Below are 15869 nucleotides of genomic sequence, written 5' to 3'. Positions count from 1 at the left end.
TCCATCATTCCTCGTTATTCATAGTTGTACAATTTGGCATTCTCAAGGCGACAAGATCCACAACTGAAGTCATCGACTTTGACAGGCTCACAAACTGAAAGTTGTGTTGTGTAGCACTGGCCTTAGAGATTAACGCAAGGACTGATTTCAAAGGTTGACTCTGAATATCCTTACAATAGTAACAAATATTTTGAATATAATGAATACAAACCTATTTAAATAGTATACACAAAACCTGAACAAAGCACAACAGGATACATATTTCCACACAAAATGCATATGTTCAGTGCTTCTTAATACACAGACACACAACAGGCAGAGTGGCAATGACAATGACGAATATAAGCAAGACAATCAGAAAAGAGAACTGCAGTAGAGTTGAAAAGAGGAAAGGTTCACCCTACACAAAGTCAAGGGAGGCCTTATTCATCCAGGCAATCAACAGTTTCCTTTTATTGTGTCTTTCCCCATCAAAAATAATTTTACGAGCGCATAAGAATATAGCTGGCATGAACATCAAGACTCATAAGGCACTCAAGTCCAGGAGCACACCGAGGTGGATGTTGTAGATTTACCATCTTCTTTAAAGACTAGACTGAAAGACGGAGATTCACAATTTTATTAAAAAGACATATGTGTCAATCCCAACACAAGATGCTTTAACTTGCTGCTTTTCCATGTACTTCAGTTCAGTCTCCAACCCAGCCTAACACTGCACTGGGTGGGAATGGTTGAAAAGGTATACCTTTTGGTCCGGGCGGAGAGCACTCTGCTTCAGAATCCCATAATCAGCACGGTGGCATGTTTAGTCTGCAGTAATTCTTGGCCACCCCTATTCTTAGAATTGCTGCTTTTAACGCATCCCACATGTGAACACAAAACAAACTAAAACACACAGATCAATGTGACAACCTAACCGACAGCGTACTTTAAATAAATAAATAATAACAGCTAAAAGACCATTCCATAATCTAGGCGCATGGCCATCCAGGGGCCTCTGTGCGGATCAAGTACGCTTGTCAGCGGGGACCCTGGGCTGTAGTCAAAACAACAGGCCTGTCCCCCCTACACACACCCTCTTCAGTCGCCAGCAACTATGTATCTGATCGCCAACCAGTAAGGTCAGTTAGGTTTATCGCAAGGTAAAGTTGACTGCGGCCCGTGTCCCATAATACTTGAGCTCTCCGCGTGTTCAGACCACGGAAGGTTACCAGCTGAGGGGGGTCGGGGGTACAGAAGCACACGCTGAAGCCTCCTCTTTAATCCGATCTGCCAAGCACGTTTCACCGCGCATTACATGTGTTTGGGGAGTTTATCGCGGATACAATGAACTGCACTTCAGAAGCCGGAGAGGCGGGTACTTCCTCTATAGCATTTTAGGAAAGTATACAGCTGTAGCAGTGTCACAAAATCGCTCAATTTGAGAGCCACCGATTAACGTACGACATGAGCTGTGCTTTGCTTCAGATGTGGTTTGTGTCAGCATCGCAGTCTTGCAAAAATAGAAACACCACCCCCTCCCCACACACCATCACCCAACCAACACATACAGTTCTTTTTTTTTGTGTCACCCTGCACGCTGGGGTCAACTTGCGATTTTTTGACTACAGCTGTAATGAATGAACCCAACCCTGCCGATGCCCAGCCCAGCCCGGACATGCCCTGTCGGTACTCCCCGCCTTCAACCATAGCATTTCTCTGCTTCACTTACCGCTCTCCAGCTCGTTGCCTTTCTTGGCGGCGGCAGCGTTTCCCATCGTCAGGAAGACACGCCAATGGCCCGGAGTGCGGAGATAGCTGTAGCGCTACTGCTAGGAATCCCCGTTGCTTTCCCGTGTTCTCTTTGCCCCGTGACTTATGTCTGTGTGTCTGTGCCGATCGGGGCGGCCTCCCTGCTTCTTCTTAAACTGTGCTTCTGTGGTCAGGGGGCCTCTTGACTCAGTCTCGCTGACATGCAGACACACTTTCTGCCCCCCCTCTCTTAACCTCCACTGTTGATTCCTAACCACCAAAAAAAAAAACACGCTCAGTTCACACACCGGAAATGACGCGAGGTCATGCGAAGGAAATACAGCGACACCTGCCCGCGAAGTCAAAAAGGGCCGCACGCAAGGCGATGGTGGCGTATGATGGTGGCGATTGCTGGTGGATATGCACGTTTGAATGAATTAACGAGAATACATAAATCCCGTCCGCAAGGGTCTCGGGATAAAATATAAACACGCAAATAACAGACAGCTGTGGAGGTATCTGACTTAAATTAGATATTAGTCAGCTAGGCTTGAATGTCAGCGATCGTTCTCTGCGTACTACAATGTTTATTTGATTAGACAGTGCATTGTGACGGGTTGAGAATAATTAATGACAATGTAACGGTAACAGTGACAATAACTAAGGCATCATTGTGGAAAATCTTAGCACTATAGACATCCCTGTATGCCAGTTTTGGGAAAGCAGAGGCAATAAGGAAAGAAGGAAGAAGCAATAAGGAATGGTGGACTTAGTCCTCAGGGTCTGTTGCACCTTGGAAGGTCAGGTGAGAAAATCCTCTGTCACCTGACTCTGTACTGACGAGAGGGAGTGAGATTGAAGCCATAATACTTCCTGACTGGAAATCAGTTGCATCTATTTGGGAATGCTGGAATCAAATGTCCAATTTCAGGATAAGAACAGGCAAAAATCAAACTTTGTTGTTTCTGGTACTGAAAGGACAGTACGTGGACTATAATTGGGATGAGTGGGATTGTGTTGCCTCATTTGAAAAGGAGGAACTTTGCAAAGCTGCTTTAAAAACTAGGCTAAATACACAAAGCTGTACAGGGACACAAGAAGATGTTCTAGTATAAAGGAACCCAACCCCAAAAAAGTGACCTAAATTTATTGTGAGGCCTGGATCAAAAGTGATCCCATATAGGGGCTTAAAGCTCACTCAGGACAGAGCACTTGTTCAGCCTAAATTAGTGGATGTCAATTGGAGCAAACTTTAACTATTAGATGAAAGAAGTTAGGATCTAAAGACAGAGGAATTGGTTGTGGGAATTTGGGCAACTGTCCACTTGGTGAGGCAAGAACAAAAAACTCTGTAATTACATAACCCATTGGTGCAAGATATGATTCCGCTACTATTAACTACTTTTTTTTTCATTGGTATGGTTTATAAATATTCCCTTTTTAGGTGTGTTTGCATGCAGTGGCGTGCAAAAATATTCAATCCCTTTGAAAGTCATCATAATATTTTCTTTAGTTAAATATCTACAGAAAAATGTTTATTTTGACTTTGGAAAAGTATTGTTACAGCATAAGAGCTCACATTAAAAATACTGAATGAATAAATGTGTGTACAAATCTTTTATCATGTAGAAAACTATGATGACTTTCAAGGTAATTGAATACTTTTGCACACCACTGCATAATGTGCAAAGCACCTGTTGTAATAGCCTCATCTTTCTGTCTGTTCATCTGTCTGTATGCATGAAACTGCTCGGCCCCCCACCCCCCATAGACCAATGTTGTTGAAACATGGTACACTTATTATTCAAGGAAATTTGTTGGTACAGTGCAATTTTCTTTGAGATACTACATCTTGAACAGATTGCACTGTACAAAGTTTTACATTTTCAGAATCTCCCATTGAAAAGCACTGGAGAATTTGTGAACTTGTCTATTTTAAAATGGAGAAACAGTCTGTGCAACTTAAACAATGAATTAGTTTATGCTTGAAATGTTTCAATTTTACCTTAACAGAGTTTACACCAAGTTGTATAGTTTGTATATTTTCCACTTTTTCAATACAGATAGACGCTACTGACAGCAAAGAGATCACCAGTACAAATTAAAGTAAAACCAGCAGACTGCGTACAGAGGTAGGGAGTCACTGCCACTGGCTGCTTAAGCGTGTGCAGAACAGTAATCCTCTGTCAGCAAGTCCAGATCGGCATGCATGAAAACTGCTTCATGCATCAGATCATAACAGGTAAGTTACAGTAAATGATCTTACTAATCCTAAAAGTATAAAATGCAATCAATGAAAACAAAGGAGTTATCTAAATAATATTAAAGTGTGTAAGCCATTGTGCACAGAACAAATAAACATTCAGTCAGTACTATTTACCTCACACTTAACCAAGCTCACATTTTCATTATTTGCAGATTATAATGATTCACTATTTCACTGTCAGTGTAATTTAGTAGGGTGGCCAAATGTCCAGGGGCCTCATGTATAAATGGTGCGTATATACAGAAATATTGCATACGAACGTTTCCACATTCAAATCGCAATGTATAAAACCTAAACTTGGCGTAAAGCCAGGCACATTTCCACGGTAGCTCATATCCTGTCGTACGCTATTTCTCTGCTCGGTTTTGCAGACTGGCGGCACCCAGCATCAAAGCAATGCTACTGTTCCTGTGTGGTTTATCTTTCTTTTTCAGATCCACATCCCTGACGCAGCTTTATAAATACACTGAAATTAACTGCATATTGTTTATTAGTTTAAAGCATCTGATTGTAATTAACCTGTAACAATATAATGGTCCACAGAATGGTCAAACTATTCCAAGTACCATAACTGCTTTAGCGTTGTTACTCTCACTGCACATTCTTCTTCTTCCAGCTGCTTCCATTAGGGGTTGCCACAGTGGATCATCTTTTTCCATATTACTCTCACTGCACCACTCGGAGCAGCTGATCGGAAAGAGAATCATTGGTATACAGCATCAAGCACACGCTGCCTCAGCCATGCTTCCTATTTGAACTGCCTCTCACATGGCAAACACTTCAAAACCTTTCCTGTATGGACCACGCAGTTCAGAAACAGTTTCATCCCAAAAGCTCTAAACGCACTCAATCAGTCCATCAAGTGCTCCTTGTAGAACTGTTTGTACTTATAAGTACAATCACCTCACTGTAAACTTGAGATACAGTTATAATATTGCAGAACCTGAGCCACTTTATAAAGCACATATTTACATATGATGACGATATCATTTTAAGATGAAATGCAGCAAAATATGTTTATTATACAGATAAAACTTTAACTTTATTTAAATAATCTATATTGTTAATAATTAAAGGATGCGGTGTCACTACGCTAGCAAGGATCTGGCGCTCCGTTCACGGATTGTTCCTACCTCGCACTGTATGCTTCACTGGGACTGGCGTGAAGGATAGAATAATTAAACATGTACTACGAAGATATTTCAATGTTCCTTAAAAGTTTTGAAGAATCGGTGTTATAAGCTTACAGATGGCTTAACGTCTATTACAGAGCTGATTGTGTGGCGATTGGGTATTTGGAGAAAGAAAAGGAAGGACAGGAATTGGAGGTTAGTATGTTTGAAAGAGACAATACCTCTGCAATAAATTATTTCATCAAAGGTCGCGCACAACCACTGCGCCACCGTGTTAATAACATGTTTTAACTCCTATCATCATGAAAATGATATCACGTATACATCTCAGTATTATTGTTATTCAGAGAGCTGTAATATTACGAATGTAATGGATTCTGTATCCTGTCGGTGGAAGAGAAAGCCAGTTTAAGAAGCACATAGTGAGTCACACACAGAGCACATAGAAGATCAAATACAAAACAAAGCATTTAACGTACTACTTTAGTTACAAAGGGATTTGAGAAACTAGTAAATTAAATGATTTTAAGATTAAGTTTATGATGTTCTACTTTAATGACAAAATAAACTACATGATTAAAGTGGAAATTTTGAGATTAAAGTTGACATTTTGTGCTTTTTCCCCAGTGTGTGCCTTTTTTTTTTCTCTGTACCCTAATGAGCTTTCATATGACACTCAGACGGTGGGCTACGACTCGCCTTTTCACAGCGACTTTGATATGCAACTTCTTTTTAATTTTGGGCACTGTGCGACTTTGTGAACTTGAGCTTTTGAGTTTGTCTAACACGCTATGTCACTCGATCAGCTTCCTTTTCTTGTTTATACCATTGTTTAAACCAACAAATAGTAAGTTTTTCCTTGCCTCCACTTGGTATTCGCTGAAATTGTATTTTTCCTCGTGGTTTTGCCATTGTCTTTTCACAGAACACTGAGCTTAAGGGCTATTTATATTGATTTACATATTCAAAGAGGCGTAATTCTGGTAGGAGTTGGGGCGGGACAGCAGGCCTGTGCACGTGCATTACTTTTCACGCTGATCGGGATTTATGTAGCAGAAGAAAGTGGAAGTTTGTGTACACACAGATTCCTGCATCTGGATTTTTCTGCGCGTGTGCACATTCCCGCTTTTGTGCTTACGCCATGTTATAGTGTGAGTTCTACGTACAGCGTTATACATGAGGCCCCAGGTGACAGAGACAGTCCTGATTTTAGGCTATGCATCCCAATAAAATTAAATAATATCAAAATGTTTTAACATTCTCACAAAACTCCAAGGGGAAGCTCCTAGTTCAACGTAATATACATATAATAACATCGGTCAAATTTCCGATGGGGAAGGCTTGATTAAGAACTTGTGCTAAATTTGAACAGCTTTGCAAGGAGGGTGAAGAGCAGACAAAAACAGACAGTCCTGTCATTTCTTTGTTTCCATTTCAAACTCTTTGTGAAATCAAATGTGTTCATTTGTAAAATCCCGAATTCCCTGAGCATGTGTTAATGATGAGATAGAGCAGGCATTAAACTAATGAGGATCAGCTCTATATGTGGACACAACTGTCCTGGTTTGGAAATTTGAAATTGTGATCACCCTATGATTATCATCAGAGGGCTACATTCACCTGATATCCATAGTGGTATAAAGTTTGCCTTTCATGTCTGTTTTTCACTAACATTTGTCATAAGTAAATAGCTTTGCAAGTTCTATTTCATATAAATTACAGTAGCTGGACTTTCTCAAGCAAAGAAGGCATTTTTGTTTTTTTAAGTATTATTTATTAATTTAGATTATATCAATTGCCAAATGCAAATTGTCGCTGTATGTGAATATGGTGTGTGTCTATGTGTGTATGAGTTTCTGTGTGAGTGAGAGTGGTTTTTGTGATGAACTAACCCTCCTTTCATCCTTTTGCCCAATCCTAGTGAGATTGCCTTTGGCCACCACAACCTAGAAATTAATTCATAAGGTTCTAGAACCTACAGTGCATCCGGAAAGTATTTATAGCGCATCACTTTTTCCACATTTTGTTATGTTACAGCCTTATTCCAAAATGGATTAAATTCATTTTTTTCCTCAGAATTCTACACACAACACCCCATAATGACAAAGTGAAAAAAGATTACTTGAGGTTTTTGCAAATTTATTCAAATTAAAAAAACTGAGAAATCACATGTACATAAGTATTCACAGCCTTTGCTCAATACTTTGTCGATGCACCTTTGGCAGCAATTACAGCCTCAAGTCTTTTTGAAAATGATGCCACAAGCTTGGCACGCCTATCCTTGGCCAGTTTCGCCCATTCCTCTTTGCAGCACCTCTCAAGCACCATCAGGTTGGATGAGAAGCGTCGGTGCACAGCCATTTTAAGATCTCTCCAGAGATGTTCAATCGAATTCAAGTCTGGGCTCTGGCTGGGCCACTCAAGGACATTCACAGAGTTGTCATGAAGCCACTCCTTTGATATCTTGGCTGTGTGCTTAGGGTCGTTGTCCTGCTGAAAGATGAACCGTTGCCCCAGTCTGAGGTCAAGAGCGCTCTGGAGCAGGTTTTCATCCAGGATGTCTCTGTACATTGCTGCAATCATCTTTGCCTTTATCCTGACTAGTCTCCCAGTTCCTGCTGCTGAAAAACAGCACCACAGCATGATGCTGCTGCCACCATGCTTTACTGTAGGGATGGTATTGGCCTGGTGATGAGCAGTGCCTGGTTTCTTCCAAACGTGTCGCCTGGCATTCACACCAAAGAGTTCAATCTTTGTCTCATCAGACCAGAGAATTTTGTTTCTCATGGTCTGAGAGTCCTTCAGGTACCTTTTGGCAAACTCCAGGAGGGCTGCCATGTGCCTTTTACTAAGGAGTGGCTTCTGTCTGGCCACTCTACCATACAGGCCTGATTGGTGGATTGCTGCACAGATGGTTGTCCTTCTGGAAGGTTTTCCTCTCTCCACAGAGGACCTCTGGAGCTCTGACAGAGTGACCATGGGTTCTTGGTCACCTCCCTGACTAAGGCCCTTCTCCCCCGATTGCTCAGTTTAGATGGCTGGCCAGCTCTAGGAAGAGTCCTGGTGGTTTCAAACTTCTTCCACTTACGGATGATGGAGGCTACTGTGCTCATTGGGACTTTCAAAGCAGCAGAACTTTTTCTGTAACTTTCTTCAGATTTGTGCCTTGAGACAATCCTGTCTCGGAGGTCTACAGACAATTCTTTTGACTTCATGCTTGGTTTGTGCTCTGACATGAACTATGAACTGTGGGACTGTATATAGACAGGTGTGTGCCTTTCCAAATCATGTCCAATCAACTGAATTTACCACAGGTGGACTCCAATTAAGCTGCAGAAACATCTCAAGGATGATCAGGGCAAACAGGATGAACCTGAGCTCAATTATGAGTTTCATGGCAAAGGCTGTTAATACTTATGTACATGTGATTTCTCAGTTTTTTAATTTTTAATTAATTTGCAAAAACCTCAAGTAAACTTTTTTCACATTGTTATTATGTGTGTAGAATTCTGAGGAAAAAAACAAATTTAATCCATTTTGGAATAGGGCTGTAACAACAAAATGTGGAAAAAGTGATGCACTGTGAATACTTTCCGGATGCACTGTACCTACTGAAATCGGTCCATTGATAGCCACACTGCTTACACACCCCTCAAACACACTAGAAAGTTACCCATGTATACATTTTCTAGGTTGTTTGATATGTTTAAGACACTGGTATTATTCTAGGTGTAGAGAGGAGCCAGAAAGGCATACTTCATCTCAAACCTACAGCCTTGGATGTTTGTTACCCAACCGTGGTTCTCATTTATTGGACAGCAAAAAGAGCTATCCACAACAAGTAGCCCAAGGGTGTTTCCTCCAGCTACAAAGTATCCAACCATTTTCAGAACCTATATAATACATTACAGGGTTGTAGGGAGGTAGGGCTGCCTTTCTTTGTGAGAACCAGGCTTAGATGAGATGCCAATCATGCCTCTGACACACCATTTGGACTCAGTGCTTGAAGTTGGCCAGTACTCTGTACTAGCACCTCCTCATTCTTGCCCCATGAGTTAATGCATGCATACCTACAGTTACTGTGTATGAGTACTTTTGGTCAAACTGCTATTCGTTGTGCACAACAAGGAGTACCACCAGTTCTTTTTCTCCTCATCCACTGAGTAGACCAATTTAGAGGAACCAATTAACAGTGTTTGGATTTATAGTAACCAGTGAGCCAGTTCCTTTTTTTGTACAAAACAAGAACAAGCATAGTTTCAGAAAGACCAGTGCATAGCTCTTTTTGCTGTGGGCTCTGGAGAGTAAGGGAGACTCCAATATCCCAAAGTGAAAAAAAAAATCTGAGACAATAAGATGACAACCTCAGCAACAACAAAGTAAAAGGCTACCTTTGAAAAGCATTTTGAATCCACAAAATCTGAAAACTAAGTGTAATAATTAAAGATAGTTTCACTCAAAAGAAACTACAGATTTTTCCTGTTTTTTTTGCCAGAATACAATTATTTTTAGTAAATCTTTGAAGCAGACACAACTGCTATAATGAAGGATTAATTAAAATCATGTATTTACTGAAGTAATGTCATTCACTTCTAGGGTCACAGACCAGAACCTATCCTGGTAGCATCAGACACAAAGAAGTAGGAACCAGCCCTCCTAGAATATCATCACAGAGCACACTCACTCAGACACACCCATGCTCACTCATATTAAACCAATCTATAGTCATTAACTAACCTAATTTGGTCATTTTGGGATGCAGGTGGGAAACTGAAGGTGAGAGAGAAAAACACACAGGTATAAGAAAACTTACAAGCTACAAAAAGACAGTGACCTTGCTAAAAAATGAAGCCAATTACGTGGAACTTTGAGATAGCATAATGTATTTTATAATGAAGTCACGAATAATGTTACAACCAGTTGGATTACAATACAATACAATTCGTCTTCATTAAGCCAGACTTGGTTTTAAATCCAGATGGCAAGAATTTTGCACTAATTTTCATAAATCATGGAACAAATTGGGGACAATATACAGTAGTATGCTGCCCTAGCAGATAGTGTCACAACATTACAGAGCTTGTACCCTGGTTCTGTTCATTCCTGAGTTTCCTTTTGTCTAAATTTTAATGTTTTCCCATCATTTTGAATGGCCTTTATAATATGCAGACAGACCTCAGTATGTGCGTTTTGGGAACTGCAGGTCTGACATTGTGGTCAGCAACACAGGAGCGCCGCAGGGCACTGTACTTTCTCTGGTCCTGTTCAGCCTACAGTATATACATCAGACTTCCATTACGATTCAGAGTCCTGCCACGTGCAAAAGTTCGCTGACGACACTGTTATTGTGGGCTGCATCAGGAGTGGGCAGGAGGAGAATTACAGGAAGCTAATCAAAGACTTTGTTAAATGGTACGACTCAAACCACTTACACCTGAACTCCAGCAAGACCAAGGAACTGGTGGTGGATTTTAGGAGGCCCAGGCCCCTCATGGACCCTGTGATCATCAGAGGAGACTGTGTGCAGAGGGTGCAGACCTATAAATACCTGGGAGTGCAGCTGGATGACAAATTGGACTGGACTGCCAATACTGATGCTCTGTGTAAGAAAGGTCAGAGCCTTAGAAGGTTGGCGTCCTTCAACATCTGCAATAAGATGCTGCAGATGTTCTACCAGACGGTTGTGGCGACTTGTTAAGAAGGCAGGCTCTATTGTAGGAATAAAGCTGGACAGTTTAACATCTTTTGGAGAGCCACAGGCACTAAGCAAACTCCTGTCAATCATGAAGAATCCACTGCATCTATCTATCTCAGTCACAGTAGCTTCCTCAGTTTATACAGTGCTTTTCGTACAGAGTAGTTCTTTTTTGGAGTATACAGTAAATGAACAGATTATTTTAAATAAGAGGTATCATTACAGAAATTAACTCACAAAAATGATACATATGTTCAAGATAAACATTTCATGGGTTAAAGAAGTTCAGAATCTGAATGTAACAGAAATGAATAAACTTTTCATCAAGAACGATATCAGAAATTATAGAGCTTTCCAAAGTAGAAATGAATGAGTACTTGTGTTTGCCAAGGCAAGAATTTTAGTTACCACACAGCCCGCTACAGGACATGCTAGTACTATAGATATGCAGCTGAGGCTGGAAGAGGGTTCTAAAGGAGAACAAATTCTCAAATCAATGATTCAGGTAGATGAGTCTAATGGTAGTATGAATTGAAAAGTGAAGTCACAAATACTATGAAAGAATCATAGGACACCACTCTCAGCTATCTGTACAACTGGATCATAACGTACCAATTCTGATAGATAGATAGATCTTTATTGTCATTGTCACTTTTACAAAGGAACAACGAAATTGTTGTACCAATTCAAAAGACTTTTCAAAATCCATCAGTTAATTATGCTAGTGCAGCATGGATAACTGAAAGACATCATTCCTCAACCTAATACTTCAGTTGCACATCAGTTGTTCTACACAACATATAGAAGGGAAAACTCTGCTACAGATAAAATAAACATTACTTCTTTCTTATTTTTTATAGTTTACCCAATTATCCTTTACATTTAGCTCTTAAATATCTCACTTTTTACATACTGCTGTCCCACCCTGAGTTGTTTCTCCAACGTGCAGCCAGTGTTGCCAGGATAGGCACTGGCTACCCATGGCCTGAACTGGATATGTGGGTTAGAAAATTGACAAATTGACCATTTCTACATGGCAATTACCAGACTGTCTGACTGCAGTTGAAATAATTACATATTTTTTCCTGTTCCCCCGAGGTCAAGTACAATACATTCAGCTGTGCTGCAGTCTTTAGGTAGGCAAAATAGGGGTGTTAAAGGATTCTGCACATTTTCTGGCACTTGGCACCATTTAGAATCAACCATACATAGTTGTTATAAAGGATTAATACTGTAACAGCATGCCAGTCTTGCCAAGAACACATGTTCCACTTTTTTCTATTCATAAAAGGCTATGACAAAAACCATTGCCAGCTTTTCAGCCATTGAATAAACACATACATGATACATTCTTTTATCTAAAACCAATGCCCTGAAGCATTTTAAATGGATTTTCCCTTCTTCCACCACCACCTTCTTCCAATGGAGAGTCCCCATTTCATCCCTGCTGCATGAACAACTACCACTTGAACTAGCATGGTCAGTGACAAGTCTGTCTCTGACAATCTGTGTGGTCTGTCCATAACTAGTGACCAAGGGAGGAGATAACTGAGGAGTCTACACATGGGAAAATTTGCAGGACCAGATAAAGTTGGTCCTTGAATTCTTTAGGCCTCTGCTGGGCAGCTTTGTGGTATCCTGTAATACCTGTTCAGTCTGTCACTAAGGTTCCAGAAAGTGCAGCTGCTGTGGGAAACATCCAGTATTGCTGCAGTTTCAAAGCAGGAAAGCACCTCTTCACCTAATGACTTGTTGGTGCAAGTTAACATCAGTAAAACTAAGGAACTGGTCATTGACTTAAGCCACACCAAAGGGCCTCTATGTCATGTCACAATTCAGGAAGTGGATGTGAGAGACTGGACTGGTCTTGTAAAACAGAGGATCTATATAAGAAAGAGCAAAGCAGGCTCTTTTTTCATTGGACACTGAGTCACTTTAATGTAAGTAGTGATATCCTTTACATGTTTTATAACTCTGTGATAGCTAGTGTAATTTTCTGCACTGTGAAATGCTGAGCTGATTAAAAGGGTAAGCTCAGTTGTAGGATGCACTCTGGATTCCCTGGAGGTTGTAGCGAAGGAGAGAGTTAAAACAAAATTGAGTGCCATTATGAACAATGTTACACATCCTCTGTCTGACACACTAACACTGAGGACTTTCAGCCAATGAATTATTCAGCAGAAGTGTGTCAAGAAACACTATGAGTCCTTTATACCAAGAAAAAAATGCCTGCATAATGCATCACTGGGGCTACCAAGTCAGAAGTTTTCTTTTTTTTAGTGATATTTATTTGTTATACTATTTACTATATGTATTTATTTAGTTATTGAGCTTTTCTAAAAAGCCATATTTCAAACTTGGGAAATATAAAGTTCTAGGTAATCTAATCTAAACGACTATCTAAGGGCACAAATAAAAAAAAATGTGTTTAGGGTGTGAAGGATAGTATAGGAAAAGGTAAGTGTCAATAGTGGCTTTTCACAATCCAAATTGGAGCGGTACATTTGGATAACCTAAGAAAAACACAAACTTTACCCAGATCTGTTTTTACTTAAAAATAAAGGTTGGAAGAATTTACTGTAATTATTTCTTATCAGAGAATTGTGCATTTTGTTTGTGTCTTTAGAATAAAATAAAACTATTACACAAAACTATGAAAAAGAAAATGAAAATAAAATTACATAATCAACTCTTACAACTTCAGCGACAAGGCACAAATTGGTGACAGTCCATCTGAAAGTTCAGTGCACTCATTGGAAGATCGTTAACCTAACATGCCAGAGGAAGACTTCAGAATCTGAAAAAAAGCCAACAAAGACACAGTTTAATATCCAAGCAAAGCAAGGAAAGGAACCAATAATGCTGGAGTTGTCAGGCAGCAGAACAAATATCTCTACTACTATGCTGCCAAGCACAAAATATTTATAAATACCATAGACAGGTACATCACATCCACCAGTTCATAACAGCCACATCCTTGTGATGGAGGAGCATAAGGTGAGACCCCCCCCTGAGGGTGGTGAACCCAAGGAAGGCTGCTAGACCTGATGGTGTTAGTGGATGAGTGCTGTTGTACTGCGCAGATTAGCTGGCTGAGGTCTTCACCAATATCATCATCCAGTCCTTATTCCAGTTCACCATTCCACCCTGCTAGAAGCCCTCTATCATTGTTTCACTGCCAAAAAAGATTACTGTCAATTAGATAGATCTCTGTCAGCTTGTCCCTAAGGAGCAGAGGTTGGATGGTGTTGAAGGCACTAGAGAAGCCCAGAAACATAATTCTTACTGCACCACTGCCTCTGTCCAAGTTGGAGAGGGATCGGTATAGCATATAGATGATAGCATCCTCCGTTCCCACCTTCTCCTGGTATGCAAACTGCAGTGGTTTGACAGCGTGGCGGACCAGTGGCCTCAGGTGGTGAAGCAGCAGCCGCTCCATGGTCTTCATTACATGTGACGTCAGGGGGACAGGCCTGAAGTCATTCAGCTCACCAGGACCTTTGGGACTGGGGTGATGCAAGATGTTTTCCAAAGCCTCAGGACTCTCCCCTCTTCCAGGCTCAGGTTGAAGAGGTGCTGTAGAGGACTCCCCAGCTCCAATGCACAGGCCTTCAACAGTCGTGGCGATACTCCATCTGGACCCACTGCTTTGGGGGCACGAAGTCTCCTCAGCTCTCTGCTTACCTGGGCTGCTGTAATTTTGGGTAAGGAACTCTCTCCTATGCTGGTATCAGCAGAAGGATGGATGGAGGATGCAGTGCTCTGAGGTGAGAGTGGGTTAGGGTGGTCAAACCTGCTAAAAAAGTTGCTCATCAGGTTTGCTTTCTCCCTGTCTCTCTCAATGGAGGCACCCCGCTTCGAGCTGCGACCAGTGATGATCTTCATCCCATCCCACACTTCCTTCATGCTGTTATTCTGCAACTTTTGCTCCAGTTTTCTCCTGTACTGCGCCTTCGCTGCCCTGAGCTGGACTCCAGCAACAGCATTATTTGCGGATGACACCACCGGGGTGGGCGATGAGTCTGCTTATTGGGACGAAGTGGAATGGTTGTCTGGATGGTTCACAGACAACAATGTGGTTTTTAGGACCACCAAAACCAAGGTGCTGATCATTGACTTTAGGAGGAAGAAAACAAATATTCAGCCCCTTTTTCATTGGCGGGGATTGTGTGGAGAGGGTATCAAACACCAAGTTCCTGGGTATGCACATCAAGGAGGACCTTAACTGGAACGCTATCACCATAGAGCTGGTAAAGAAGTCACAGCAGAGACTTTACTTCATGAGGATCCTCAGGGAGAACCATTTCACTGAAAAACTGCTATTGTCCTACTACCATTGCTCCATAGAGAGCATATTGACTTATTTCATCTGTGTGTGGTTTGCCAGCAGCCCAGCATCAGAAAGGAAAGCGCACCAGAGGGTCGTCACCAAGGCCCAGAAAATCATCCTTGGAGGATCTTTACAGTTCCTGCTGCCTGAAAAAGGCCTAATTAAAGATTCATCCCACCCCGGTCACTTTTTGTTTGAACTGCTGCCCTCGGGCAGACATTTCAAGACAATAAAAACACAGCCAAACAGATTAAAAGTAGTTTTTACCCAAAGGCCGTGACTGCACTAAATGATACTCATACTGTAGAACTTTAAAGGGAACAAATTAGGCAATGAATACCAGCAGCATGTGAAATGTGTCTCATTGTGTAGTACAGTATGTTTGTTTTGCTTTTCCACTTTTAGAATCCCTATTATAAATCTTCATATTTATAGGTTTCTGTAGTTTTATAATTTCTTGCTGTTTTGCACTGATACAATGGGATCCAATTTTGTTGTACTTTTGCAATGACAATAAAGATATTTATTTATTCATTCATAAAGTCATTGTCACATTATGTAACTTTCTGTCATGGAGTATGATCTTACTGCTGCACCATGTCAAATTACATAACTGAAATCACAGCCCATGTCACATTAACTAACTGAGCGCTGATCTTCCAGCACAGTAGTGCTCGCCTCTTTTTCTGACAGCCAGTAGTGTGCTGCCTGATG

General features: G+C 41.0%; 1 protein-coding gene across 2 annotated transcripts in view; it reads right to left on the bottom strand.

The window, feature by feature from the left end:
- prkacba (protein kinase, cAMP-dependent, catalytic, beta a) overlaps positions 1–2014 on the bottom strand; it is a 124191-nt gene extending 122177 nt beyond the window's left edge. For both annotated transcript variants that reach the window (XM_039735457.1, XM_039735458.1), the window contains exon 1: positions 1712–2014. In XM_039735457.1, coding sequence (XP_039591391.1) covers positions 1712–1757 — 46 coding nt within the window. In that variant the 5' untranslated portion in view covers positions 1758–2014. The remainder of the gene's footprint in view (positions 1–1711) is intronic.
- Positions 2015–15869: the final 13855 nt, after the last annotated feature.

The sequence above is a fragment of the Polypterus senegalus genome, chromosome 14, assembly GCF_016835505.1.
Source record: "Polypterus senegalus isolate Bchr_013 chromosome 14, ASM1683550v1, whole genome shotgun sequence".
Taxonomy (NCBI): Eukaryota; Metazoa; Chordata; class Cladistia; order Polypteriformes; family Polypteridae; genus Polypterus; species Polypterus senegalus.
This window is presented reverse-complemented; position numbering and strand designations above follow the sequence as displayed.